This window comes from Lathyrus oleraceus, chromosome 2 (assembly GCF_024323335.1).
Source record: "Lathyrus oleraceus cultivar Zhongwan6 chromosome 2, CAAS_Psat_ZW6_1.0, whole genome shotgun sequence".
NCBI classification, from domain to species: Eukaryota; Viridiplantae; Streptophyta; class Magnoliopsida; order Fabales; family Fabaceae; genus Lathyrus; species Lathyrus oleraceus.
Window position 1 is genome coordinate 257,140,906 of NC_066580.1, and position 27,292 is coordinate 257,168,197.

The following is a 27,292-nucleotide window of genomic DNA, read 5'->3' on the forward strand; positions in this document are numbered from 1 at the left end:
ATATTTTCCTAACCTATTTGAATGATGATGGATCTATGAAAAATATTCTCATCAATTTTTAAATTGATTTGAGATTTATTTGAGATTTTAGTTCAATTAGTTTATTTTTATTCATTTTTAATTGATTAAAAATAGTTTCTGACTTTTAAAAATGCTGATTTTTTTTGTCAAACTTTGTTTGACCTTGTTGAACTTGGGATAAATTACTTGGACCTTTCAAGGTTGATTTGAAGTAATTTTGAAGTTTGACCTTTCCATTATTTTAATTCAAGTTTAATTTTAAATATTAAAAAATGTCAAAAATAGTTTAATCATTTCTTGCCCCCCAATCTTCATCTCACTTCTGTTTTTGATTGTTTGATCTTGACTTTCAATGTTATTGATCAACATATGAGGATTGGTACATTGTATTTCATTTAATGCACTTTAATTTTTCCATTTCCATTTCTCTTATCCATCTTCTCCTTCTTCTTCTTCTATTTCTTTTCTTCTTGATCAATGAGTTGAACGTTGATAAGTTAGCATTGGTTAGGGAGATTTAATCTTCCTTGATTCAAATCTAGTTCATATTGATCAATTGATCAAGTGAATGGCTTTGCATTAAGGATAGGTTGTCTTCTAAATCATGCAAAAGGCTTAAACCAATACAAGATCAATCCTCATTTTCTTTTTGGCATGGCAAGTTTTTGGGACCTGGTTCACTAATCAAGACTCCTAACTTGTGTTTGTTGCCTACATTATTATTGACCGGCCTTAGATAGTTGTGACTTCTACATAAGTCCAATTACGATTGCTTAACATAGCGCTAAATTTGCCTTATGGCACACTAACTACTAACACTAAATATTGACAATTAACATTTACTTTATGCACTTTACTTTTATGCAATTTACTATTCTTGCACATATTATCCATTTGCTTTTCTCTTTGCTCACTTGAGCACATGTTTATGTTAATACCATTTGCCTTTTGCTCACTTGAGCACATAATTGTGTATATATTATTATGCTTGTGTTTTTGTTTTGATTGTTGTGGACCAAATGCAAAGAAATGGACTTAGTTTCTAGGACTTCCCCTATGCAAAGAAATGGAGAATTGGACTTAGATTCTAGGACCTTCCTTATGCAAAATTGGAGTAAAAGGATCTTAATTATGAAGATGGATTAGAAGACCCAAATCTCTAAACTCACTCTTGTCCATTCTTATTTTACTTCATGGAACTTTTGATGTGTGTGCTTTTGTGCTAGGAGTTTCCATTTGAGCTTAATTGGAGGACCATTGCCATGTTCATCCAAGTGGAAGATACAAGATACCTTGAGGATCTTTTAAGAGACTTATTTGATTGCTTATGCTTTGTGGTTGCTTATTCCAAAGGATGGGAGCTACTTGGATCATCAATATGATCTCCAGAGAGGGACTCCATTGTGGTTTTGATTCTTCATCCCTTCTTTTTCTTTTACTTAGGACTTAGCCCTTCTTCTTCATCTCTCCACTCTAACCCAAGCCAAAACCTTTTGTGCAAACATTTAACTATTGTTTTCAACATTAGAAACCTAAGCCTTATGCTTTTGATTTTCAAACTTTCTTTTCATAATACTTATTTTGAATTGAATCTTTTAATCCACTTTGACCATTTTTGTATATACCTCTAATTGGTAAATATAACCCATTCAAATGTCTTTTTGTGGTTCCAATGACCACCTTCTTAATCAAGTTTTCCATAGCCTTTAGCTATTATGTTTGAGTTATCTTTGTGGTAGATGTAATACTCACCTATATCCTTAGTGATGGACAATAAGTCTTCCATGCTTATTATAGGGTTAACCCCTCACTAGCATGTTGAAGCTATCCTCACATGGTGGATTTGTGGTTTGGTTGAGTTTTCTCCCTTTGATAACAAAAGACCTTAAGACTTTTGGACCAATCAATTCACCAACTTGTTTTGAGATTTTTACCCCAAACTACGAGGTTTTGATCCTCAGCTTTTTATAAGATGGTACGTAGGAAATGGGTTTATCCATCCAAACACAAAATGTAAATAAACTTGTATATTCTCTTCTCATCTCTTCAATCATGTTTGCACAAACAAATTTTTCACAAAAACAACAACCTTTGCAGCAAGTATGAAAAGGGCTCCCTAGGTGTACCTAGGATGTTTTGGGTGCCTAACACCTTCCCATTGCATAACCAACCCCCTTACCCAGATCTCTGTTCCTTTTACTAGTTTTTTGTTAAAACTATTAGGTTTTTGTTCGCTTTCTAACCATTCCTTTGGATAAATAGAAGTGCGGTGGCGACTCGACTTGTATGATTTACCTTGGATTTAGTCAATATCTCTAATGGTAACGAATACCCCGCTACATTCTCCAAAGAGATCTAACAAACTGTCATGAGAAGATTTGATTGAAAAATAGTTTTAGGGTTTCAAGATGTCCAAGCCCAACTGGATGCTTCTATAAAAAGGACATGGAAAACCTAATTTGAAACACAAACAATACAGAGCGAAATATTGAGAGAAAATAAGGGTTTGTGTCTTGTGTAGTCGTGTGACTTGTAAGCCATTCAATTCATCCATAGATGATTGAATTGGTCTGATTTGTGAGTTGTAATTTGTCACTCAAAGCTTGTAAGAATGAGTGTGTGTCTACTTGATTGAAGTTGTTAAGCAAGATCAAGTGTGTGTCTACTTGATTGAAGTTGCTAAGTAAAATCAAGTGTGTGTCTTTGAAGGGTGTCTTATTTTCATAAGTAATTGTTGTTTAATATCACAGGTGTGATTGAGGGGGAGTGAGTGGGTTCTCATATCTAAGAGTTCTTAGGTAGAAGTCACACGGGTAGAGATTAGTTGAAAAAGACTGTAACTTGTGTAGTGTACTGAGAGTCTTTGAACTGATTCTATTTAGTGGATTTCCTTCCTGGCTTGGTAGCCCCTAGACGTAGGTGAGTTGCACCGAACTGGGTTAACAATTGCTTGTGTCTCTTGCATTACTATTATTTATCTTTGTCCTGTTTGCATTATTCAGATATTAGTTTCGTGACATTACCTTCGACATCTCATATCTGATACCAGAATTTCACAGATTAGAGACGGGGATTTGGACAGGAGTAGCAATTTCCTTCCCTTTAGTCTTGGTAGAAGCGTCAACAGCCCTCGGGGCAAACACTTGGCCACTGCGCGTTATTCCCGCTGGTCCCACAATTGAGGTGACATTTGGTTCATTGATTACCAAAGTTTGGTCTTCCTGCCCTTGCTTAAAAGCTCTGGGCAGATATATCCAAGGCATCGCCTTCTCGTCCTCATATGCGAAGGGTGCTGGAAATTCTATCACCAACGGGTTTATTGGGATTTCCACATTAACTGCATCATACGGGATGTCAACCACCGTCACTTCTTCCTCATTCCTGCCTTTGACATGGCGCTTGATATGTATCTCACCTTGATCCAACATTTGTTGGATAAAAATCTTCAACTCTTTATCCTTTTCTTCATCTACCAGCTCCACCGGGATTAGACCACTCTTTAACAATTGTGTACCTATCATGGCGATAAGAGTTTGAATTTCTTTGACTTTACTAATCAGTTCACCTTGATCACTCTCCTCAATGGCACTGACTGAAGCACCTCCATGTGTTGGCATGGGATTGGTGTTCACGTTCGGGCGTCTTGGAGTGAAGGTGACGGCCTTAGCTTCAATCAGGTCTTGTACTCGATTCTGAAATACAAAACATTTCTCCAAGGTATGGAGGGGCGCTCCCATATGAAACTCACAGTGGGTGTTAGCATCATATCCGGGTGGATATGGAAAAACAACCGGTTTTAGTTCTCTCAAAGTCAAAAGTCCCTCCTTTTGCAAGTACGGGAATATTTGGCTATAAGGTACTGGGAAAGGGTCAAGTTGCCTTCTCGGGGGCCTTGGCTTAAATTGCCTTGGTGGAGCGGTATTCTATTGTTGACGATGTTGTTGATGTTGCTGTTGATACACTTGTTGTTGTTGTATTGATTGTTGGTAGGGTATGGGTACTACTGCGACGACTTGGCCATATGAAGCTTGTTGCTTCCCCTTGCAACCCCTAGATATAGCATTTGTGTCACCTTCTTTTTTCTTCTAGAAGCCTCCAAAATACTTTTTCGGTGCACTGGGGGCTGCCACAGCTCCTTGGATCTTTTCATCCCTTAAGCCTTTTTCTATGCAATCCCCGATTGTTACTAGATGCGTAAAATCTGACGCTGCACTACTCACCAATATATCAAAGAAAGGGTCCTTCAGTGTGTCCACAAAGATTCCAGTCATTTCTTTTTCCGATTATGGTGGCTCTACCTGAGCAGCCAACTCTCTCCATCGTTGGGCGTATTCTTTAAATGACTTCTTTTCATTCATGGCCATCCCTTGAAGTTGCATCCGGTCAGGTGCCCTATCTAGGTTGTATTTGTATTGACGGAGGAAAGCGTCAGCCAAGTCTTCCCAACTTTGGATTTTCCCTTGCTCTAGGCTCATGTACCATCTTATGGATGCTCCACTTAAACTGTCTTGGAAATAGTGTATAAGTAGCTTGTCATTTTCAATGTGGGAAGCCATTTGTCGGAAGTACATTACTAGATGACTTCTTTGACAAGTCTGGCCTTTGTACTTCTCAAAATCAGAAGTTTTAAATTTAGCCGGAATGATCAAATTTGACACTAGTCGCATGTTCATGGCAGCGGAACCAACGATATTATTCCCATCTACAACTTTGATCTTCTTTTCCAAAGCACGAAGCCTGTCTACAGCAGGGTCTGGAAGATCCTTAGGCTTTGGTTGATCGGGTATATAAAAAGCATCGTACGAGTCATCTCCCATCTCAGACCCATAATGATCAGACGCATCAGAAGGCTCTACACGATCTCCATCCCCTTTGTTCCCCACCGGTATATGAACCAAACTTTTCTTAGCGTGAATGAAGCTTTCGTCTTGTTGGACCAATCCTGACGTGTTGTCGTTCTTCCTCGCTCCAATTTCTGCATCCACAACCCTCTCTCTTTAGGAAATTGGTAGCATTGTTTCTAACAGTTGATCCATCTTTACTTGGATCGCAGTTATGTTTGTTCTCATGGTGGCTTGATTAGCGTCAACTTGCTCCAACGTCATCTTGTAGTTGCTTCGCGTCTCGTACCGGTGTTGATTAGTCAGCGTTACTGGATAGAGGGTAAGAAGGTTGCGTAAGTCTTTTGAGTTTTTTATGACGAATGATGCATAGTGAAAATGCGAATGTTATGCGTATTTTATTTTTAGGGAATCGTTCGAGTTTCATTAGTTGTTAGCAATTCGGAGAAGCAAGAAATACCAAAATAGTAATAACGAAGCAATTTAAACATCATTCATTCAAGTACATAACATAGGGATCCAAAAGGCCCTAATTCAAAATACATTGTCAAAGGACAGAATATAAGACATAGGAAAACTAAACTGCATGCTTTCTGGCTTGGAGTTCTTCTAGTTCTTCCTTGAATCTCTTCAATAACCCTCTACAGAGAAAAATGAAATTCATTATGGCTGGAGGAGTGTTATCTTCCTTCAACTCCTCAACTGCGTCTCTTAACTTCCATGGCAGGTCTTTAGCTTCCCAATTACAGAATCCCACCAGCCCATCGAGCTTTGCATGGTACTTATCCCTATCCCCTTGCAAAAAGTATATGGTCTTCTTAAAGGATTCATAATCTTGAATCACATACTCTCGTTCCTTCAACCATATGGAGCTGCCTTGGTGTAATGACTCTAGCTAACTCTTCCAATAACTGGCAGACTCTTTCGCATCTCTTACTTCTCGACATTTCTCCTCCCATATTATGGGTAAGACACTAGAGGCTTCAGTGGCTATATTTTTGAGTCAGCGCTCTTGATCTGCTTCAGCCTTTGCATGAAGAACAGAAATGGTGAGTTCTTTTATCTGAGCCCCAAGTGTGTCTCTTATCGTCTTGTTTTCCTTCGTGGCCAGGTGCCACCAATGCTCATTATCTTGACATTCTTTCTGGGCTTGCCATAATTGACCCTTAAGACTATCTAGACAAATGTCAGCTTGTTCTAGTCCCACTTTGATCTTTTTCCTCTTATGCTCCTCTTTGTTAAACTTTTCCATATTTGCCTGAAGTTGTATATCGTTTCTCTCAAGTTCCCACTTCATGGTGTTTTTCTCATTGATGACTTGTTGGAGTTTTAACTTCAACTCTTCATTTTCTCTTTCTAATTTTGCCATGGTGGTCTTGAGTTCATCAACCTCTTCAATAGTTGATCACCTCCACTCTTACCTTTACCCAATGAAAATACGGTTCTTTTGTAATCCCATTATCTCTTCCCAAATCAGCTCTCCCTTTTCGATTGACATTCTTCTAAGCCTCTCTGATTCTTTGGAACAAGCTAGGATTCTCAACCCCAAAGTCAAGCAACAAGAAAGCTTCCAAAGACCTCGCATCTGGAGGAGGGCCTTCAATTGGGTACCCAAGTTGTCTTAGAGATAGAACCGGGTTAGAAATTACACATCCTTGAGTTCCAATAAGCGGTAGTTTAGGAAAGTCTCCACAATTGAATATGATGTCCATACCGATATATTCCTTGGAATACCAAGAAAGATCTTCGGATCAGAGCGACCCCAACCTCTGAGGCCAACTAGCGTTTTTCTGTTCTACCCAAACACCTGTCTCTGAAAGATGTTCTAGGAACCACTGGTATAATAAAGGTGCACAGTAAGCAATCATTCCTTTCTTTTTGGTGTACCTATGGCTCATGTAGTAGTAAACATCAGCTAACAAGGTGGGTACTGGATTTCCGGTGAGGAAGACGCCAATAGCAACCATGTCTATGAAACCATCCATATTTAGGAACAGGATGATGCCATAGATAGCCAACACGATATGAGAGTAACAAGCGTCCCAACTTTCTGATTTTAGTAGGGTATGGGCTCTTTTCAAGAGAAAACTTAGTGAAACCCCTTTGGTATTTCCTTTGACCTCTAGGTTAGCCTCAGCTTCCCTTTAGTCCATGTGAAGCGCTCTAGAAATGACCTCAGGTGGCAAAGATTCATTCACCCCTTCAAACAATGGCTTGTTCTTCATAGGAATCCTAACAAGACGCTCGAATTCTTCCAGCATTGGTGCTAGCTGGAAATCTTGGAATGTGAAACACCTTAAAGGTAGGTCATAGAATTGGGCCAGAGTGACTAAGGTTGTATGGTCCACTCTTTGGTTTAGGATGCTGAGCAGATTGCCATAGTTTTTCCCAAAATTGATTTTGTATACTGGGTGCATTTGGGAGACCAAGTCACGCAAGCTTCTTAGATCGGGATCCTTAAACTTGAAAGAGTAAATGCTTCTTTTGCTTGATTTCATGCTTCTTGAATTCCTGCAACTTATGATGCTCAGATTCCTTGGAAATAAAATAATATGAATGTCATGTTATGAATAATGTTATGTATGCCACAGGTAAGTCAACATACGGGCCGTGAGAGTGGGTATACTTGATTACTAAACAACACTTTTAGAAGGTACTAAAGTTAGTAGGTTCCCAAAGTCATCAATCACTGTTTATGAAGGTTATTGTCATCACGAAGGCTCATCTGACAATACCGTCTCTAAAAGAGTCTCGTCTAGGTGAGGCCTTCGTATGGTCCCAAAGAGGAAAACTTCTAGTGGGTCCATACTACGCAACTCTCGAGTCTAAGGTTCTAATAAGGTTCTCATAGTCATAGATCGAGGTTGGGAATATTATTGTAAGGTAGTAATACTTCCAAGGGATCTCATCTGATTGGGGCTTCCGTATTAAACCAACAAGTCTGAAACTTTTTAGATAAATACTACATAACACCCGTATATAGTGGGTTAAAAGGTCCCTAGAGTCATCGATCCAACTTGATAATACTATCGTCGTGACGAAGACTCGTCGGGAAACAATATCTCAAGAGGATCTCCTCTAGGCGGGGTCTTCGTATCTTCCCAACAAGGAAGACTCCTTGTGGACGTCCACTATGCAACCACCAACTTAAACTTATGGTTTTTCTCAGACTCGGGTAGAGAGCCTATCTCACGAACACTACAACAAACAAGACCTTAGACAACGCTTTTTTTAGCCTTAGACAGCGCTTTAAAGCGCTGTCTAAACCTCCGCTGTTAAAGGTTTAGACAGCGCTTTTTTAAATCTTAAAAGCGCTGTCTAAGCCCCCCCCCCCTTAGACAGCGCTTTGGCCAAAAGCGCTTTATAAGACCCTCTTATTTTAAATTTTTTAGGTATACCTTAGACAGCGCTTTTGAAAAGCGCTGTCTAAGCCCCACCCCCTTAGACAGCGCTTTGGCCAAAAGCGCTTTCTAAGACCCTCCTATTTTAATTTTTTTAGGTATACCTTAGACAGCGCTTTTCAAAAAGCGCTGTCTAAGCCCCCCCCCCCCCCTTAGACAGCGCTTTTGCCTAAAGCGCTTTCTAATCCCCCCCTTAGACAGCGCTTTTTACAAAAGCGCTGTCTAAGGTATACGAAAATTTTTGAAGCTTTTGTTTTAAACCACATTTTTTCCAGGTTTATAAACCAGAATTTCTACCTGTTTTCAACCAGATTTTGACAGACAATTATCACATTTTATATATGCCATTTTGGCCTTTTTTCTACCAATTTTTGGCTAACAAATATATATATATACCAATTCAAACCAATTTTGCCTTAAATGTATCAAAATATATACAAATTTATGTACACATTTACAAGTCATAACATATACTACAAATGTACACATTAATTACACAAATTTATGAACAAACATTGAGCTTTATCATGAATTGACACCACTCCTCTTTGATTTCGTCCACTTGATCCTTTGTATAAAATGCACACTTGAATTCATCAAAGTACTACATAATAATATAACATATTTTAAATTAATTCCAACTATTTAATTATATGAGATATGTGTAAATATAAAAATAACTCATAAGTTAGAAATACATACATCGGTGGGAATCTTTAATCGGCCCAAAGCAAGAGTATCTCGCATAAACCTCAACATGAAATACCCGCAATCTATTTGATTACGTTGTTGAGGACACTACATATGAAAAAAAAAATATGGATTATAAATCCTAAGTTTTATCAAGTGTCATCACTAATATAATAAAAAATGTGGTAATTAAAAATATACCGCCACTTTAATCCATGTAATGGAGTTGGCGCCCCTCCTTGAGGTTTGGATATCTCGTTTGGATATCTTGTATAACAAAGTAGACCGGATTTACCTAATATATGTATTGACAACGGTGACGCCGATTTCTTCATGACTAAAAACTTGCATGAAGTCTTCATTACCAATCATTTGGTCGTAATCAAAGCCGAAAATCCCTACCTCCATATGTACAATCCGAACACCTCCGGTCGGTATATCGGTCATCTCTAGAAATGTCCTGAGGCACGACCTATACTTGATGGTAGGTTTTTTCCTAGCTACGGTCTTCTTAGCACCAGAACTTTTTACCCGTGCGGAGGCGTTGCTAACCTCCTTTTTTTGTTGTGCGGAGGCATTGCTAACCTCATTTTCTTGAAGCTACATGTCATATAAATAGTTAGATCAAATTAAGAATGTAACAACTTCCATGAATATATGTCATATAATTGTATATTACCTCTTTTCTTGAAACCGTGGGCTCGGTATGCCGTGGAATCGCATTATCTTTTGATTTGGATTTTGTGGGAGTCTATTTAACATAACCAAGGAAAATATGTAAGTAAAATTTTAAGCATAAATTTTAAACTTTGAATATACACATTAAAGTTAACATAAGTTTTAAGCATACCTCATATCCTACGCATGAGGTTTGTCGGCCATGCAACAAACGAACCTACTGCTTCGTGCACCGTTGTTGCATCTGAATCATCGCTAGGATATGGTAATGCTGCATTCGGCTCAACTGCAATATCAACTGATACCTTCAAACATCCAGCAGGGAGCTCTCTAGTGTGGAGTAATACTCCGCTAACGTTATGCACTTTTCCCTTGCCAACCATCCGATAGTATGGTGACGACAAATACAGCTGACAATGGGAAATGCCCTAAAACCAATAATAACAAGAAATCGTTAATGTGTATATATGTCAAATACATAATTTAAGCAAATAGTTCAATTTAAGACAATTATATGTAATTACCTCTGGAATGTTCGGCTGAAAGGTACAGTTGATACTGTCTTTGTCCGAAGCATCTCTGTATACTGTTGAGGCGCTAGCCTCTCTTTCTCTCCTCAATGCATCAAGCTCAGCTTGCATGGCTTCCAATCTTGCATGAAGCTCCCGATTACTAGGAGCCTTTGCTTTTTTAATACTCAGGGAGGTCGGAGTGACTCCAAATCCCTTACCCCTCACCCGACGAGAATACTCAAGGACATCTAATGCCCGACTAAGTATGCCCTTAGTATCATCGGGAGATAAAGACTGAGATAGCTCCTCCTGAAAAATCAGATGAATACCGTATACTTGTCAAATATTTGTGTATAAAAATGTTATTCAATTAATGAAAAAATGTTATACTTACACATTTCTGGTATACGTGTAAAACTTCTTCTTGAGGAACTCCAGATTTGCCCACACGGGCTTCCTTCCACAAAACATGTGCAGGAAGAGATGTTTCTGAACTTTCCTCCTTCTGCAGCTACACATTAAGTCATACAATTTGATCAGATAAAACTAATATATGATGAACAAATTTGTTATCGCAATTTATAAATACTTACCATGGATTGTTCTAAGCGTCCATATCCGACACGTCCTTTTCGGTACGGATATGCGGGACTTGATGCTCTTTCCCGATTTGTAGCACTTATTCTTTGAAAAACCGGGTCTTGTCTTTTGGATTTGAAAGCTTCCCATTCTTCAGCCGATATCAAACTTTCATATTTTTTAGGAAGCTCCGCATCCACAAAATTACCATCCGCATCCTTAAGGAACTTGGATGATAAAAATGTCTGAAACCCTCTTAGAAGCTTTCCGGCCAATTTCATACAAAAACCTCTTCTTTCTTCTTCGATGTTAAAACATCGCTAAGAAAAACATACAGATTGATAGTTAGTATCGGTAATTGAAAAAACATAATTGATACCGTATAATTAAGGGCCAAATGATTGTACCTTTATCTCACTCCAAATTTTTTCTTTGGACTCATTCAGCTCTTTGTTTCTCCAATCATCACATGTAATGGGAATTTCATTCCTTACTAGTGCACCGATAAAACTAGTTAAGGTATGCCCATTAGGTTCTATAAGCTGTCCCTGGTTGCTCCAATAGACATCTAGTATGATGCCTCGAGATCTTCCTTGGACCACCCTTCTTATTACTGTGATGCCTCTTCGAATTTCTTCTTCCGCGGATACTTTTTTACTAACTTCCTCATGTTGGTCATCAGCCATGTCTAACCTGTAATAGACCAAGGAAACCATCAAATATCAAATATAACTTATAATCAAAGCAATTGAAAACAAAAAAATAAAGAAATCATGCATTATCATATATAACTTATAATCAAAGCAATTGAAAACAAAAATATAACGAAATCATGCATTATCAGATATAACTTATAATCAAAGCAATTGAAAACAAAAAAATAAAGAAATCATGCATTATCAGATATAACTTATAATCAAAGCAATTGAAAACAAAAATATAATGAAATCATGCATTATCACATATAACTTATAATCAAAACAATTGAAAAAATAAATAAAGAAACCATGGATAATTTACCTAAGTCACTAACATCTCTTTCTTTTCTTTGTTGGAATATTAATCACTTGTTTCTTAGCAATGCGTACGGATGAATTGATCCAAATTCCCTCATTATGATCGTTTCTTATATATCCTCAACTTCATCATTTCTATTCAACTCATTCCGTCTAATGCATGACTCATTCTCAACATCAATATCACATTGATCGACACCGCTATCATCAGTCACTTTGTTAGAGAAAAGCACTATAGACCATTTTGTACTCTTCGGGTCATTCACATAGAACACTTGTTTAGCTTGAGATGCTAGAATAAAAGGTTCATCTTTGTACCCCACCCTAGTAAGATCAACTTGCAAAAATCCAGACTTATCCATTCGTATGCCACTACTATTCACCCACTTGCAACCAAAGATGGGAATCTGAAACTTCTCGTAATCAAACACCCAAATGTGCTCAATAACTCCAAAATATGACAAATTTGCATATTTGGGGTTTAAATCCTTCATACTTGATATATGCATTGCTTCAGCTAGCACGGTGACACCACTATTTTGCATAGTACTCTTATCATCTTGTTCTTTGGTATAAAATGTGTATCCATTAATTGAATATGCGCTATGAGAAAACACATGCAAACTTGGACCATATGCCAAACATCTCAACATTTCTGTTACCGAAGAAGGATCTGAAGAGCGCTTCAAATAAATATGATCCTTCAACCATTGTATGAAACTTTGGTTGTGCTCTATAACTATCCAATTTTCATTTCTGTTCGGATTTAACCTTCGGAGTACATCCTTGTGCATTTCAACATATGGCTCAACCTCATTATTATTGTGCAGAACATACAAATGAACTTGATCCCGTTCATCCCTTGATATTGTCACAATTTTATTCCCAATTAATTTTTTACCTTCCATTTTGTCGAAAATCTGAGCTCTGGGGAGTCCAATTGATTGAACGTTAGACAAATATTCAACAGCTTCTTCAACAATGTATCGTTCAACAATACAACCCTCTGGTCGACTTCGGGATTTCACGTACCCTTTTAATATTTTCATATACCGTACAACTAAATGAACCATTATGTCAAAAAAAGACGGAGGAAAATACATTTCAAGCTCACACAAGGTAATTACAATCTCTTTTTGTAGTGTTGGTAAGATCTCGGGATCGATCACCTTACTACAAATTGACCTAAAGAAAAAACACAATTTAGTTATGGCACTTCTTACTTTTTCTGGCAAAATAGAACGTATACCTATCGGTAGAAAATGTTCCATTATAACATGGCAATCATGTGTCTTCAAATTCTTCAACTTGAGGTCTTTCATAGAAACAAGTCTTCTGATATCATATGAGTATCCTTCTGGAACCTTAACTTCACTCAGAGACTTACACAAATTTTTTTTCTCCTTTCTAGATAAAGTAAAAGCAGCAGGTGGTAGATATGTTCGTCTTCCTTTCTTCACGGGTGCTAATTCAGTTCTCATTCCCATTTTTAACATGTCCTCCCTTGCTTTAAGGCCATCCTTAGACTTGCCTTTTATATTGAGTAATGTACCGATAACACTTTCAAATACGTTTTTTTCAATATACATAACATCGAGAAAATGTCTCACGTACAAAGACTTCCAATATGGCAATTCAAAAAATATCGACCTTTTCTTCCACCCACCTTTCACAATCTTATGTGCAAAAGGCTTGCCAAACTCAGTACGCACATCTTTCACCTTTTCAAAAACTTGTTCACCTGACAATGCGGGTGGAGCTCTACGATGTTCGGTGTCTCCATTGAATGCTTTTCTCCACCCACGGTAGTGATGTTTAGAATGTAAGAATCTACTATGACCGAGAAACACATTCTTCTGGCAAAGTTCCAATCGAATCGTATCGGTTCCGTCTTCACAAACAGGACACGCACGTTGACCTTTAATGCTATACCCAGATAGATTCCCGTATGCTGGAAAATCATTAATTGTGCCAAACAACATCGCCCTCAAATTGAAACTTTCTTTCCTATATCCATCATAAACCTCCACACCGTTCTCCCACAAAATCTTTAAATCTTCGATCAGAGGTGTCAAGTATACGTCTATGTCATTCCCTGGTTGTTTAGGCCCAGAGATTAACATAGATAACATCATGTACTTACGCTTCATACATAGCCACGGAGGTAGGTTATAAATCATAAGAATCACACGCCATGTGGTATGTGAGATACTTTGAAGACCATGTGGGTTCATTCCATCAGTAGATAATGCCAATCGAAGGTTTCTTGCTTCTGATCCAAACTCAGGATAATCATTATCAATCTTCGACCACTGTGGTGAATCAGCCGGATGCCGATACTTTCCATCAATAATTCTTTCATTTGCATGCCAAGTAAGATGTCTTGCATCGGTTTCACTATGAAACATGCGCCTAAATCTCGGAATTATCGGAAAATACCATAAGACTTTTGCGGGAGATAATCTTTTCTTATATCGAGACAAACCGCATTTAGGGCACTCAGTTAACATTGCATATTCGTTACGAAACAAAATGCAATCGTTAGGACAAGCATGTATCTTATCATAGCTCATGCCAATAGAGCACAACATTTTTTTGCCTCATAGGTTCGATTAGGAAGAACATTATCATCCGGTAGCATTTCTCTCATAAGGGCCAACAACTCTGTGAAACTTTTATCCGACCATCCATTGCCCACCTTTAAGTTGTACAACTTTAATACCGCAGAAAGTCTTGAGAATTTAGTGCAACCTTTGTACAACGGTTTCTCTGCATCGCTTACCATCCTCTCAAACATTTCAGGACAATCATGAAGATCTTCTTCCAGTGCTTCTACAATCTCTTCAACTCGATCACAATCGTATGTTTCCGTGTCTTTGTCGTATGAAGCATAGGTCGTATTACTTTTTCCACTCGATTCAACATTCTCGTTAATTTTCTCACCATGAAATATCCAACACTGATAACTTTGATCAATTCCATGCCTCAGCAAATGCGATTTCAATCCATGTGCGTCAACCTTACCAATATAACAACAACGCAAGCAAGGACAATGCATTCGTCTGGGGTTTTCAGCGTGTTGAACAACATACTTAACGAATTCCGTAACCCCACTCTCTTACTCTTTGGTCATTCGATCGGCACAGATCCATGTTTTATCCATGGTTTTCCTACTTATTAAAGTAAACAATTAAGACGAAAATACATAACTAAGGTAGTATCTTTGAATATCCTAACAATTATAAAGTTCAATTCATTTTAAACTTCAAAAACCTATACATAACCAATGTTAATATAAACTTCAATAACGTATCCGATACGCCAATATACCAACTTTAATTACCTCATCACTTTCATTTTTTATATTACAAGAATCAAACTTTTTCTATTACAATATACCTATAACTATACCTATAACACGTTAATTTTTCTATAACTAACTTTAATTTTCTATTACAACATTATTACTTATCAAACATAACAACTTTAATTACCTCATCACTTTCATTTTTTCTATTACAAGAATCAAACTTTTTCTTCCATTACTTTTCTCTTATCAACATTATTCTATTATCAACATTTTTCTATTATCAACATTATTACTTATCAAACATAACAACAACAATGTACCTTATGAACTCAGTTTTCTAATCAAACATAACAACAACAATGTACCTTATTGTTTTCCTTACAAACATCAACATTTTTCTATTGTCAACTTCTAAACTCAGTTTTTATGAATCAAAACAACTTCAACAAGAATAATACACTAAACTCAGTCAACAAGATTATGCACATTCTCAACATTAGTAAACTACCGCAAGATTATAAACATTCTCAACAAGATTATAAACATTCTCAACATTCTCAACAAGATTATACAGTAGAAACGAAGAAATGAAGAAATATTGAAGAACATACCGCAAGAAATGAAGAACAGTAGAAATGAAAAACGAAGTCAACACCCAAATGTCGAGACACGTACGATTCTTCAAACACGTTCAATGATTGAAACCGAAAAATGGAAGTGTATTCGTGTTCGCTGTTATGGTTTTCGCTGATAGGGTTTCAACGTTCGCAGGAGGGAAAACAAAAGAACAGAGAACGAAAATTGAAATGGAGTCTGAAATTTTATTTTAATTAGACCTTAGACAGCGCTTTTGTGGAAAGCGCTTTCTAAGGTATGCCTTAGACAGCGCTTTCCAAAAGCGCTTTCTAAACCCCCCCTTAGACAGCGCTTTTGGTTTTAATTTTTTTTTTAATTTAAAGACTTTAGACAGCGCTTTATCAAAAGCGCTGACTAAGGTCTATATTTAAAAGCGCTTTCTAAAAGCGCTGTCTAAGGGGGGGTCTTAGACAGCGCTTTTAGAAAGCGCTGTCTAAGACCCCCCCTTAGACAGCGCTTTCATTATTTTTTTGGAACATTTTCCGTGTTTTATTTTAATTTTAACCTTAGACAGCGCTTTCTTTTAAAAGCGTTGTCTAAGATGCGCTGTTAAAAGTCATTTTTGGCGTAGTGGAAGCACCAATAATAGAGAGCCCCAAATAAGACATAGCCAATAAATCATAAAACAATAATTACCACAAAATAATAATAACAGAATAAAGATAGCAAACAAACAAACAAGATTAACACTCAATACAGAAACTGAACTAAGTTAGGCTTCACTCTCTCTTGCTTGGAGCTAGTCCCCAGCAAAGTCGCCATCTGTCGCATCTCGAAAAATATGATTCCTCGCGATGGTCGTGGAAAAAATTATGTTCGAACAGAGTCTCCACCGAACTTTATTTATTCCAACGAAGGAATAAGAAAATATCGATAAAACCTTTAAGAAAATAGAATAATGGTCGTCGCAACCATATTCGGGTTTGGGAGTCGATTACGCAAGGGGAAGGTGTTAGCGCCCCTCACGTCCGTTATACTCAATGGGAACCTTTTAGTACAATTTGCTATTTGAATGTTAGTTGAATGTTATTGACTTTCTTAGAGTAATTTAAAATATTGAATAAATATGGATGGGAACCTCAGAAGGGGGAAAATTGAGGTTTTTTTTATTAGTGTGCTATCTAAGATCTCACAATCTCGTGTCTATGTATCCTTATGGTGCAATAAGGAAATTAGAGAATTCGTAGTTCGGAAAACTATGGTTGGTTGGTGTCTTTTAGTGAACAACTGTTTAGATCACATCCTAAAGGTTGAACATGACTTGTCTACTCTCGGCGGAGGTTTAAGCATTAGTTTGTTGTGCACATTAGAAAGGATTAAACATTGTTATTTTTTAAAAAGAGTTTTGGTCACACGGGGTGACAAGTTGAGTTAATATGTTTGATGTTCTGTTTGATTGGTTGTGATCGCACGTGGGCGAAGAAAGATAGATTTGATGTATTAAGATATTTTTGTTGGATGACGATTACTCGGATAGTCGAGTAAGACAAATTATATCCTAATAGTTAAGGGGAGGAATCTAGGACTCTAGACCATCCCCCTTTTCATCCTTTATTGTAAAAGGTTTAGATAATAATTAAGGTATTTTGAACGGATGACGAATACTCGGATAATCGAGTAAGGAAACTCGTATCCTAATAGTCGGGAAAAGGAATAAAAGACTCTAGACCACTTTCTTTTTCATCTAAGTGATTATGAAAATAAGTTTGTGTATGGTTGATGGGTTTTAAATAAATGAAAAATGTTCGAATGACTGAGTAAGGCGACTCATATTCAAGCATTTAAGGAGAGTAAACGAAGGCTCAAGATCATCTCCCTTTTCATATCGTTTGTTATGAAAATGTTTTGATTTAATCGGGTTTAGAAGTTTTTCAGAGAATGACAATTGTTTGACTAACCGAGTAAGAAAACTCGTATTCAAACAATCGAGGAGAGGAGTTGAAGGCTTAAAACCATCTTCCTTTTTCATTTCTTATTACAAAAAACCGATTCATTTTAATCATGTTTAGGGAGACAGAAATGACAATTATTTGACTAACCGAGTAAGAGAACTCATATTCAAGTAATCGAGGAGAGGAGTTGAAGACTCAAAACCATCTCCCTTTTCATTTCTAAATGAAATGGTATTTAATCGTGATTAGGTATCTTAATTAATTTTGAATAAAAATACTCGACATTGGATTGAGGTTTTTAAATTTACATTTACGAATGAATTGAATTTTATTTAGTGAATCAATCATCTAATCGATTATTGGATAACCGAATAGGTCTCATTGTAAGAAAGCCCAAGATTAAGCTATGTGAGGTTGATGGTGATGCATAAAAGTGATCGACTTACAAAGGGTATGAAAATGGGGCTCATTTGAGTCGAGAATTATGCAATATTTCTTCTGAAAATGGTTGCAATGGTTTTGGATCAGTGACTTTTGAAATGGTTCGCCGTGATTGTAACGCGCCACACATATGAGATCAATAACTTGCACACATGAATAACCAAGCGTATACAAATTGCTAAAATGAATAATTTCATGTTAAGTAATAAGTAATGATAATATCACATATCAATTAAAATCAAAATTATAAAAATATGCTAAATAATAAGTAATGATAACATCACATATCAATTAAAATTAAAATTATAAAAATATGCTAAATAATAAGTAATGATAATATCACATATTAATTAAAATTAAAATTATATAATTGGATAACCATGCTAATAAAGTTTGATTAATGAATAGCATTCCTGCTTAAATCAGCTAATTTCAAACCAAACCCAAATAAACAAAAAGAATGAAGAATTTGTCCAAAAGAATGGGCCCTTAAGGCCATCGAATCCCACTTGGGTGCATAACATTAAAGAGGAAAAGAATGGGCCGGAAAACCTAAAGGGCCCAGGTGAGGAAACTCCAGTCCGGTCCAATCGAACACCTGGACTGGATCGAAACAAATTCCTCCCCAAAATCCTGGGTGGAAATGGAAGAGGACAAGAACCTTCCTGATTCCAACGATCATATTGCTATGGGTTTCCCAAGGACTTGGTCATTAATGCAGGAAGGAAAATGAAAAGCAATAAAAACATTGGATAGCGAGAAACGTCAGCATTAAAAGACTTTTGGAGCTTTCATCATGACTAAAAACTTATATTCCCCAAACGAGACTAATGGACACCATAAGAAGACCCTCTTCGGATCTCTCTCTCCCAATCTCAATGAACCATTACATTCCTTCTCCTCTGTTATTAAGAAAACTAAGCGTAAAAAATGCATCACAATCTTAGAACTCGCCTTTCTCTCTAATCTAACCGCCACTCTTCAAATCTCTGCTCTTCACGTTTCTTAAACGCACAGATTCTCAATCAATCAAACACAATAACACCACGTACTTAGATCTAAGATGAGCTTTAATCGGGACCTCAAACGACAACGAGTAGAATAAACAACACAAATAGACTTCAAATTCAAGAGAATAAAGGAGAAATCAAAGGTTTAAGCTACCACAGTCACCTAGTTTATCATGAAGCATATAAATGATGATTGGGAGAAGAAAAAGAGAAAACCAGACCTTGGGAAAAGGCGTTTCCGGCGAGCGTGAAAGATGGATCCGGATCTGGGTAAGACGTCTTTATCTTCCTCTTTTCCTTGTGACTTGTATCTCTTCCTTCGATTTTCTATTATTGTAGTGACGATCAATTTGAGTGAATGGTGGCTTAGCTCTAACTTGTTGAATTTCAGTGTGAAACTTCAACAAGTTCAGTAGAAAAATAGAGCTTTTAGGTGATGTCTAAGGATTATTTGAGCAGAGTAACAACAAAGTTTTTTCTTTTCAGGGATCCCCATTTTCAGTGGATTCACTCTCTTTTTATAAAGGGGTGGTACGGGGTTTGTGTATGGTATGAGCTGGCAAATCCAGCAAATCATTCCGTTAGGCAAATGAGTTCCTTTTGGATTTTGTTTTGATCCTTGCGTGAAGGCAATGCGTACGAATCTGTTGGTAGAAAGATTTTTCCAGATATGCGGTCCCTCTTGTTGAATCCTTTGTTGAATTATTACCACGGTAAAACATATACGTTGTGATGTAAATTCGATTCCTTTTTACTGTTATGTAACATTTTATTTGTTACTGATGTGTGTCTTTAAATACTCCTTAATTCGAAACATTTGCGTCCTTATTTTAAAAACCTATCTTTTTCATGCTTTTCCACGTACTATCTTCATGTTGGCTTTGTGATTTGGAAATATATCAAGGGCCATTTGGAATGCTCCAAATGATACACCTGATTTATTTTGCAAGAAGGACTGATTAAGGTTTGTGAACTGTCTTGCTTATTCATATCATTGATGTATTCTTAGCTTGTAACCTTATTCGTCTTGTTTTGTAGAGTGGTCTTCCTTATGATTGAGTTTTAATGCTTTCCACTTATGCACTTGTGATTTTGTTAACAGCTGTGGAATACAAGTAGGTGATCTTAAAGCCATGCATACACCCCATTTTCACATCTATATATTACTTCAACGTCCATGCCAACGCGTATTCTGCAACATGTTATGTGAACGTTGGTTTGGTTTTGGTTTTGTGACAGGTAAAACATGTTATGTTGGTTGTTTTGCTTATGTTTCAACAAGTCTAGTATTTTATTCTGATCCTCATTCCCACTTTGGTTCAACAACATTTATGCATTAGGTTTTCTTGGCAAGGTTGCAGGAATTAGTAACAGAATTAAACAATGTATTCCATTGTATTTGGATCAATGTAAAACCTGTCGTTGATCGTGATACCATAACAGGTCTTGGCCCTTCAGACTAAAAGGGACTAATTGAAACCCCCCTTTCTCCAATGATGGAGTTCACAGTTGAAGACTTCCCAACGCTATCTTTCCCCATCATAAGTATGGTTAAGGAGTTCACATCCTCTTGTTTAAGGTTTCCCTAGAGCTCAAGAAACTTGGTCTATGTAGCAGGAGCGAATGTGTTGATTCCTGGTCATTCACGGACAGTTTATTGTTGTGAAGCCATAATGTTCTAGGGAAATACAGGGAAATGGTCGTTAGTTTGGAGGCATGTCCTTGATACATACAGCTTATAATCCAAGTTCACTATGCTTCTTTCTCGCCGAGTGATTTCAGATTTCTTAGCCCTTCTATGGTCATGAGCTAGATTGTTTGGCAATGTTGACTGTTAATGGTGTTAGTTATGTAAAGTTTAAAAATGATATATATGCACTGACTTTTGGTTGTGTTCTTGGCCTGCTGCTAATGGAATAACTCTGCAGAACCTTGTAAAACATCTCTGACCTTGCCAATAACTCAAACTAAATTCCCCCTGCTAAACTTCAGATTGCATAATGCACTGTGCTAGTCGTTTGTTTTTTTGTTTATTTCTCATTAGAACTTATTGAACATGTTCTAGAATGAAAGTATTGACATGTGTTTTGAAAATTGGATCAAGGCTTTGCTTCACAAGTTAAGGTAGTAACAAAGAAACTCCTGATAAGACCCCCCAAATTCTGATTATGTACATCGTGCCCTCATGTTATGGATTCTAATGAAAGTTTTGAAATTTGCCCGGACGAAAACGGGGTATGACAGGTTGCTAATACATTCTCGTTGCATAATCGACTCTCGAACCCTTATTTGGTTGTGACGACCATATATTAGTCATTCTTTTATGGGTTTTATCTATAGTTCCCCTTTCCCTCTTTGGGAATAAATAAATTTCAATGGGGACTTTGTTAAGCCCATCTTGCGAGCATGTGATAGTGCTTCGCGAGCGTCGTGTTTTTTAATGTACGATAGTACCTAGATTTTCTCGTGTCCAGGTTCTTTCGTTTTTATAGAAGGTCTAAGGTTGTTACCTTTATACCTTTTTAATTATTAAAACAGAAAGGCCCTAAATGGCCAATTCTTTTGTAGTTTTTGCACTTATAAGCCGAACAATTCTTTTTATTGTAATTTATATCTTTACTAGGTTTTCTATCCTTTTTTAATCCTAGCCCATTCTTGTTTAAGGAAGAATGGATAGAATCAAGTTAAGTTTTTCTTTCCCTTGGGTAAACTTAAATAGGGTTTTATGTAATTCAATCACTTCCTTTTTTCAGAGAGACGCAAGTCTCGCAGGTTTCTCTTAAGTTTGTAATTTTAGTTATTTCTATCTTGATTTCCTTCTTTTTTGATTTTTCCTTAAACTCATGAAAGCTCCCATATATTGATTTAAGGATTGGATTTTAACTTCCAATCCTTAACTCTTAGACATTGGTTAGCGACAAACATTTAAATATAATTTTAATATTTCTAAACCTTGAAAAAAATTTAGAAGTAAAATCTTCATCTTCGTTTCCTCACATGTTCATCTCCTCTTGCTCGATACTTCGAGAAACTCCATATATCATTTCAAGAGTATCTCACATTTCCTTGGTGGTTTTGCATTTGTGAACATAAAAGAATTTACTATCATCTAGAGACATCACTATAAAACTCTAAGTTTTGAAATCTATTTTATATTTCCCTTTTTATTCTTTGATCCAAAGGGAATCTGGTTTATCCACTACTTCCCCGTTTACTTGGTGAGTAGAGATAAATGGACCAATGATTATTGTTTTACATAATTCATAATTAATACTTTGAATAAAGATTCAAAAACTAGCTTGTCGTAGTTCAAACATACTACTATTAAAAAGTGGTGGTGTGTTTAGAAATGATCCTCTTGAAGGTATGTTGGAAGACATATTCCTCCTGACACACAACTCCATACACAAGAGGGATGGGATGTTAAATTGTCTGTTTCAGAAGAATTTAAGTTTGAAAAACTTTTAGGATCAATATTTTAGTTGTAATATATTTTAGAAATCATTTAGAAATAAGTAGTGGAAATAATTTAGAAAGTAAAATGCAGAAAGGAAGAGAGAAAACACCAGAAGTTATAGAGGTTCGATAAAAAGAGAAAAATCCCTAAACGCCAAATTTCACCATACCATACAATTACAATTACACCCCAATAACACATATAATCACCAAATTTCTTTTAAAGTCACACCAAAAACCAAATAATTAAACAAAAAACAAAGATATTCAATTAAGTTAATTAATAAAATTTGGGGTATAAAACTCTCCCCCACTTAAAACACTTTCACCCTCGAAGATTTCATAAGCAACATGTAACCTTACAATAGCGGTACGCTGAACCAACTACCCACGCCTAAAACATCTTAGAAATGCATAAGCTTTCCCCCACTTGTTTCAAATTCGTTCCTACAAACTAGTGGTTAGAAAAACAAACGAATACTGATAGTGTTTTCACACACAACATACATACAAGGGAACAAACACATTATAACAACCTGGTCGGATGGACTAACCAAATCTGATACCACTAACGTAACCCCCTAATTCAACAACACATAATTATAATTAAATTAGGGAGTTTTCACTACATTTTCACATATGATGTTACACCTCTCAAAACACATGCACCTTTTGATCATGTAACACTTAATTTAAATAAACATGCAACACAATATTTTAATTCACACAATTGCACTTAGGATGTTTAAACCACATAAATTCATCTGATATGTACTTGGGATGTTTACATGACATCCAACTCATCTAATATCATGGCAGCAGAATTATAAAACACGAACACCAATTTAAATCCCATAATAAAATTTATTATAATCAAAGGCATCGACTCGTAAGTCTTCTCCAAATGCTCATCACACCAAAACATAAACATACGAGAGCATACACTGTCTCTCAGAAAATCTCAACTTAAAACAAAGAAAATCACTCCCTAATGTTGCATATAAGAGCATAACCAAAATTATAATAACAAAACTAAAGGAAATAACTCTAGGAGCTAACTTCATCTCACAACAGCGTCTCTACTCTTGAGTATCTGCACGATGTCCATGTAAAGGAAACCCTCAAATATAAAGGGTGAGAAATCACAAACAAGAATAACAGACATATACTGCAAGGTACGATAACAATACAACACCTCTACACAGTTTCGTTCATAGTTTATCTCATCATAATCTCACACCCGAATTCATCAATCAATCACAACTCAAAAATTATGCATATAATAACTCATTATGTAATGCAACTCGACTATACAACTCTATGCATATGCATATGTGTAAGACCTCAATTTTGACCCTAAGATCCCTCATGCAATTTCATCATAAGCACTAGCATTGGGATCATGTCTTGCCATCCTCCTTACCCCTCTTTCATTGGGTTTGTTTTGGGAGAGATCACCAAGCACTTTGTGATTATATCATACTTGTATTTTATCATTTCACTAACCAAAAAACCAAAAAATATGTCTTTTCATTTATCTAACTCTTTTGTAGGAAGGGCATGAATGATCTCATTGATTCATCTAGGGTTTGAGACCCTCATGAACAAAGAGCACAACCAAGAATTGATTCATTAAAGGTTATGAGCATCATATATGAGTCCCAATGTTCTCTACATGTTATATTGATCAAGTTTTCTTCAAGAGTTTGAGGGTGATTTGCCTTGGAAACCCTAGTTTGACTGGGTATCTTGAGTAACTTCTCCAACAAGCTATCTCACCAATTGATCAAATTTATCAAGGGACACTTCAAAACTCACCATATTATGCATATATGATCTACCATGAGCCAAGAAAGTCAACAGGATTGGAAGTTAGCAAGTTGGTTGATGGTGGTTGGCCAGATGGATTCATCTGATCAAAACTGGGTCTCCCTAGACCCTATCTCCTACAATTTTCACCATATGAAAATTATTCCAAGAGCCAACTTGATTTAAATGACATTAAAAACAACTTTCATGTTGATACCTAGAGCTAGTTTTTCTTGGAAAATCATTTTCTATATGGAAACATTATAGATCATTTTGTCTAAACCCTAATTTGAAAGTCAACTTCCCAAGGCCATAACTCGCTCAATGTTTATGAGATGAAATATTTCCAAGTTGAACAATCAAATTCAATGTGTCTAATTAAACTTTTATGTTTGGAGTTGGAGCTAATTCAACCTTTTTGAGCATGTGATATGAGGCTACATTTCAGGTCACTTTTGACCTATACCATTGATCAAGTGATTTTTCCAAACTTCAAAAATGCATAAATCTATCATTTAAAATCCAAATGACATGAAATTGGTGACCATTTTTAAGGTCTTTGATAGAACTACAACTTTTATGAAGACACTTTTCTCATTTAAAGCTCATAGAAAAAGTTAAGCAAGGTGGAATATTAAGACATATGGCTTGACACTTAGAAAAATTTTGATATGTCAAAAATTTCCAAACTTCCACCTCAAATTACTCCAAGTTCCAAGCTCCAAACGAAAAAGTGTTGAACATTAAAGTTGTTCCTCTTGATCTCACCTTTTTAAAGAGCTCAAATTCATTCATTTTGGACATGAAATGCATAGGCTGGGCATGGCTTAAACAGAGTGACATCACTTGTCATGGGTCAAACTTCAAACACCAATGTACATTTTCCTTGCTATCCAAGCTTACTTCAAGGTATCTGATCTTCAATTTTGGACCTCAAGCTATCATTTCATGGGCCTATCCGCGCCCATGCACCATTATATCACCATTTGCCAAATTTGGAAAGTGAAAGTGAGTGTGCAATTATCAACCATTTCAGCTATAAATAGAGCTTCAATTGATCAGAAATTGACACACATTCGCGCCAACTTTAATCCTCCATTTCAAACCCTCACTTCTCAAAGGATAAGCCTGAAAAATTCTCTTGAATTTGAGCTTGAATCTCCACTGTTTTGGAATTCAATTCTCCAGGAATCCGTTGCTTCTAAACCATTCAATCCTTCTCCTGCAAGCAAGTGGAGTGAGTTCAAGCACAAGCAAGATCAAGATCCATCGAATTCAGACCTACATTGAAGGTATTTTCCAGAAATTTTGAACTCTTCGATTCTCTCAAATTCTTGCTCAATTCTATTGATTCTTTGGTTGTCTGAAGTCCTACCAATGTAGGCAAGAAGATTGAGTTGCTTTGAGGTCAAATCGGAAGCAACTGAGTTCATGTAACTCAAATTTCAATTCCACATATCTCTCAATATATTTGGAATTGGAGTAAATGGAGGTCGGATTCGAGCTCAGTGCCATTTTTTCTTTAAGATCATGTCCTTGTTTTTCATTATGGTGATGGTTCATGGTGGACCAGTCCGGTGAGGTCCACCGGAAAAGATGACTGGAGCTTTGGCTCCGGCGATGAGTTGGCTATCATCTGAACCATAGGATCCATGTGTTTTATTCTAATCCTGAGCGTTGGTTTTGAATACCACATTTGCCACGCGCTGACTAAGGTCTATGGTAGATAGCGCGCTTTGGACCATCAGATTTGCCATCTCAATTAATAAGGGAGATTTGATGGTCCACGTAATTTCATTTTCTTCAACACATCCACTTTGAAATTTTTATCATGAACTACGAGGTTTTGATCCCTCATTTTTATGTTGGTACGTAGGCACAAGCCCGAAGGTCTTCTCAAACACAAAAAATATAATTAATGAATTCTTTTCTCATCCCCCATTCTATTTGTTTGTAAACATCACTTTGTACAAAATACATATGCACACAAAAAGGGCTCCCTAGGAGTACCTAGGATACTTTGGGTGCTAACACCTTCCCTCTGTGTAACCAACCCCCTTACCTGTGATCTCTGACTTTTATTAGTTTTTATTTGAGAACTTCTCACTTTTTGGGTTTTGTTCGTACTTTTTCCCTTTTCCCTTGGAAATAATAAAAGCGTGGTGGCGACTTTTGTTAATTGATCTCTAGCTTGTCAATAGCTTGATGATCATGAATTTCCCGCTACAATATGGTACCAACTCAATATTTGGTTTTCTCTAGAACCGGTTTCACTCATCTAAACCCATGAGCCCCCTCTTCTAAGCTCTAAGCCCCCTCTTCTGAGCTTGGGATAAGCCATTAATCCCCTCTTTTGAATTAGCATACATGCCTCTTGACACAACTGTTATTAGGTATAATCATATCATCAAATCAATTAGTTAAGACCCCTCTTCTAATCCTAATGTAAATTCATTGATGACTCAAGTAATCCCCTCTCTAGATTACATCACACCAAAATCATAAAATGTATATTATCAATTAACAGTACAACATAAACATACTAATAATTCATGTCAACAAAATTATATTTCAAACAACACATCAATTTAACTAACTCATTGTGCAAACATAATGATCATGAGAATCAATCATACAATATTCCGTAAACAATGACAAAACGTAAAGACCATATAGCAACATAAGTCCCCCTTCGATCTACCACCACCACAACAACAATTATGCATATTCACATAAATGCATCACACAATTCAAACACTCATACACCATATACAACCAAATTTATGCATACAAACCATCATCTTTTGTTAGTCACATAAGAAATCATGAAATCATGACATTATTAACACCCTACAACCCAATGAAATCATGAAATTAATAAATTTAAGTCACCCAAAACATGTCCAACAAAAGTTAACATGAATCGCACAACAACACAACACATAAAACTGAACTCAACAACAAGTAACACAACCACTAAAATTACACCTTAAGTAAAAT

At 36.5% G+C, this 27,292-nt stretch overlaps 1 protein-coding gene and 1 long non-coding RNA gene across 5 annotated transcripts; one reads left to right on the forward strand and one right to left on the reverse strand.

Moving 5' to 3' along the window:
- Positions 1-8,682: 8,682 nt before the first annotated feature.
- LOC127119066 (uncharacterized) lies at positions 8,683-19,516 on the reverse strand. 4 transcript variants are annotated; one of them, XM_051049281.1, is made up of 10 exons: positions 19,249-19,516; positions 11,130-11,415; positions 10,737-11,042; positions 10,538-10,654; positions 10,156-10,452; positions 9,804-10,059; positions 9,633-9,704; positions 9,155-9,553; positions 8,966-9,061; positions 8,683-8,867 (listed from the first exon to the last, which is right to left on the reverse strand). In XM_051049281.1, exons 2-6 carry the CDS (start codon positions 11,406-11,408, stop codon positions 9,805-9,807), a joined length of 1,254 nt encoding a protein of 417 aa, XP_050905238.1. In that variant the 5' UTR covers positions 11,409-11,415; positions 19,249-19,516; the 3' UTR covers positions 8,683-8,867; positions 8,966-9,061; positions 9,155-9,553; positions 9,633-9,704; position 9,804. The 4 variants fall into 4 exon arrangements, with proteins under 4 accessions (XP_050905238.1, XP_050905240.1, XP_050905239.1 ...); XM_051049283.1 differs by lacking the exon at positions 19,249-19,516 and adding an exon at positions 11,743-11,882; XM_051049282.1 differs by having other exon boundaries at positions 8,694-8,867; positions 9,249-9,553.
- LOC127119067 (uncharacterized) lies at positions 18,469-20,969 on the forward strand. The gene is made up of 4 exons (XR_007802584.1): positions 18,469-19,297; positions 19,514-19,991; positions 20,130-20,266; positions 20,368-20,969. It is a non-coding gene; the product is annotated as an uncharacterized LOC127119067 (long non-coding RNA).
- Positions 20,970-27,292: the final 6,323 nt, after the last annotated feature.

Bases quoted from the DNA above. Each gene is read 5' to 3' on its own strand.
- LOC127119066 (XM_051049280.1), bottom strand. From the start codon at position 14,329: ATGTTGTGCTCTATTGGCATGAGCTATGATAAGATACATGCTTGTCCT.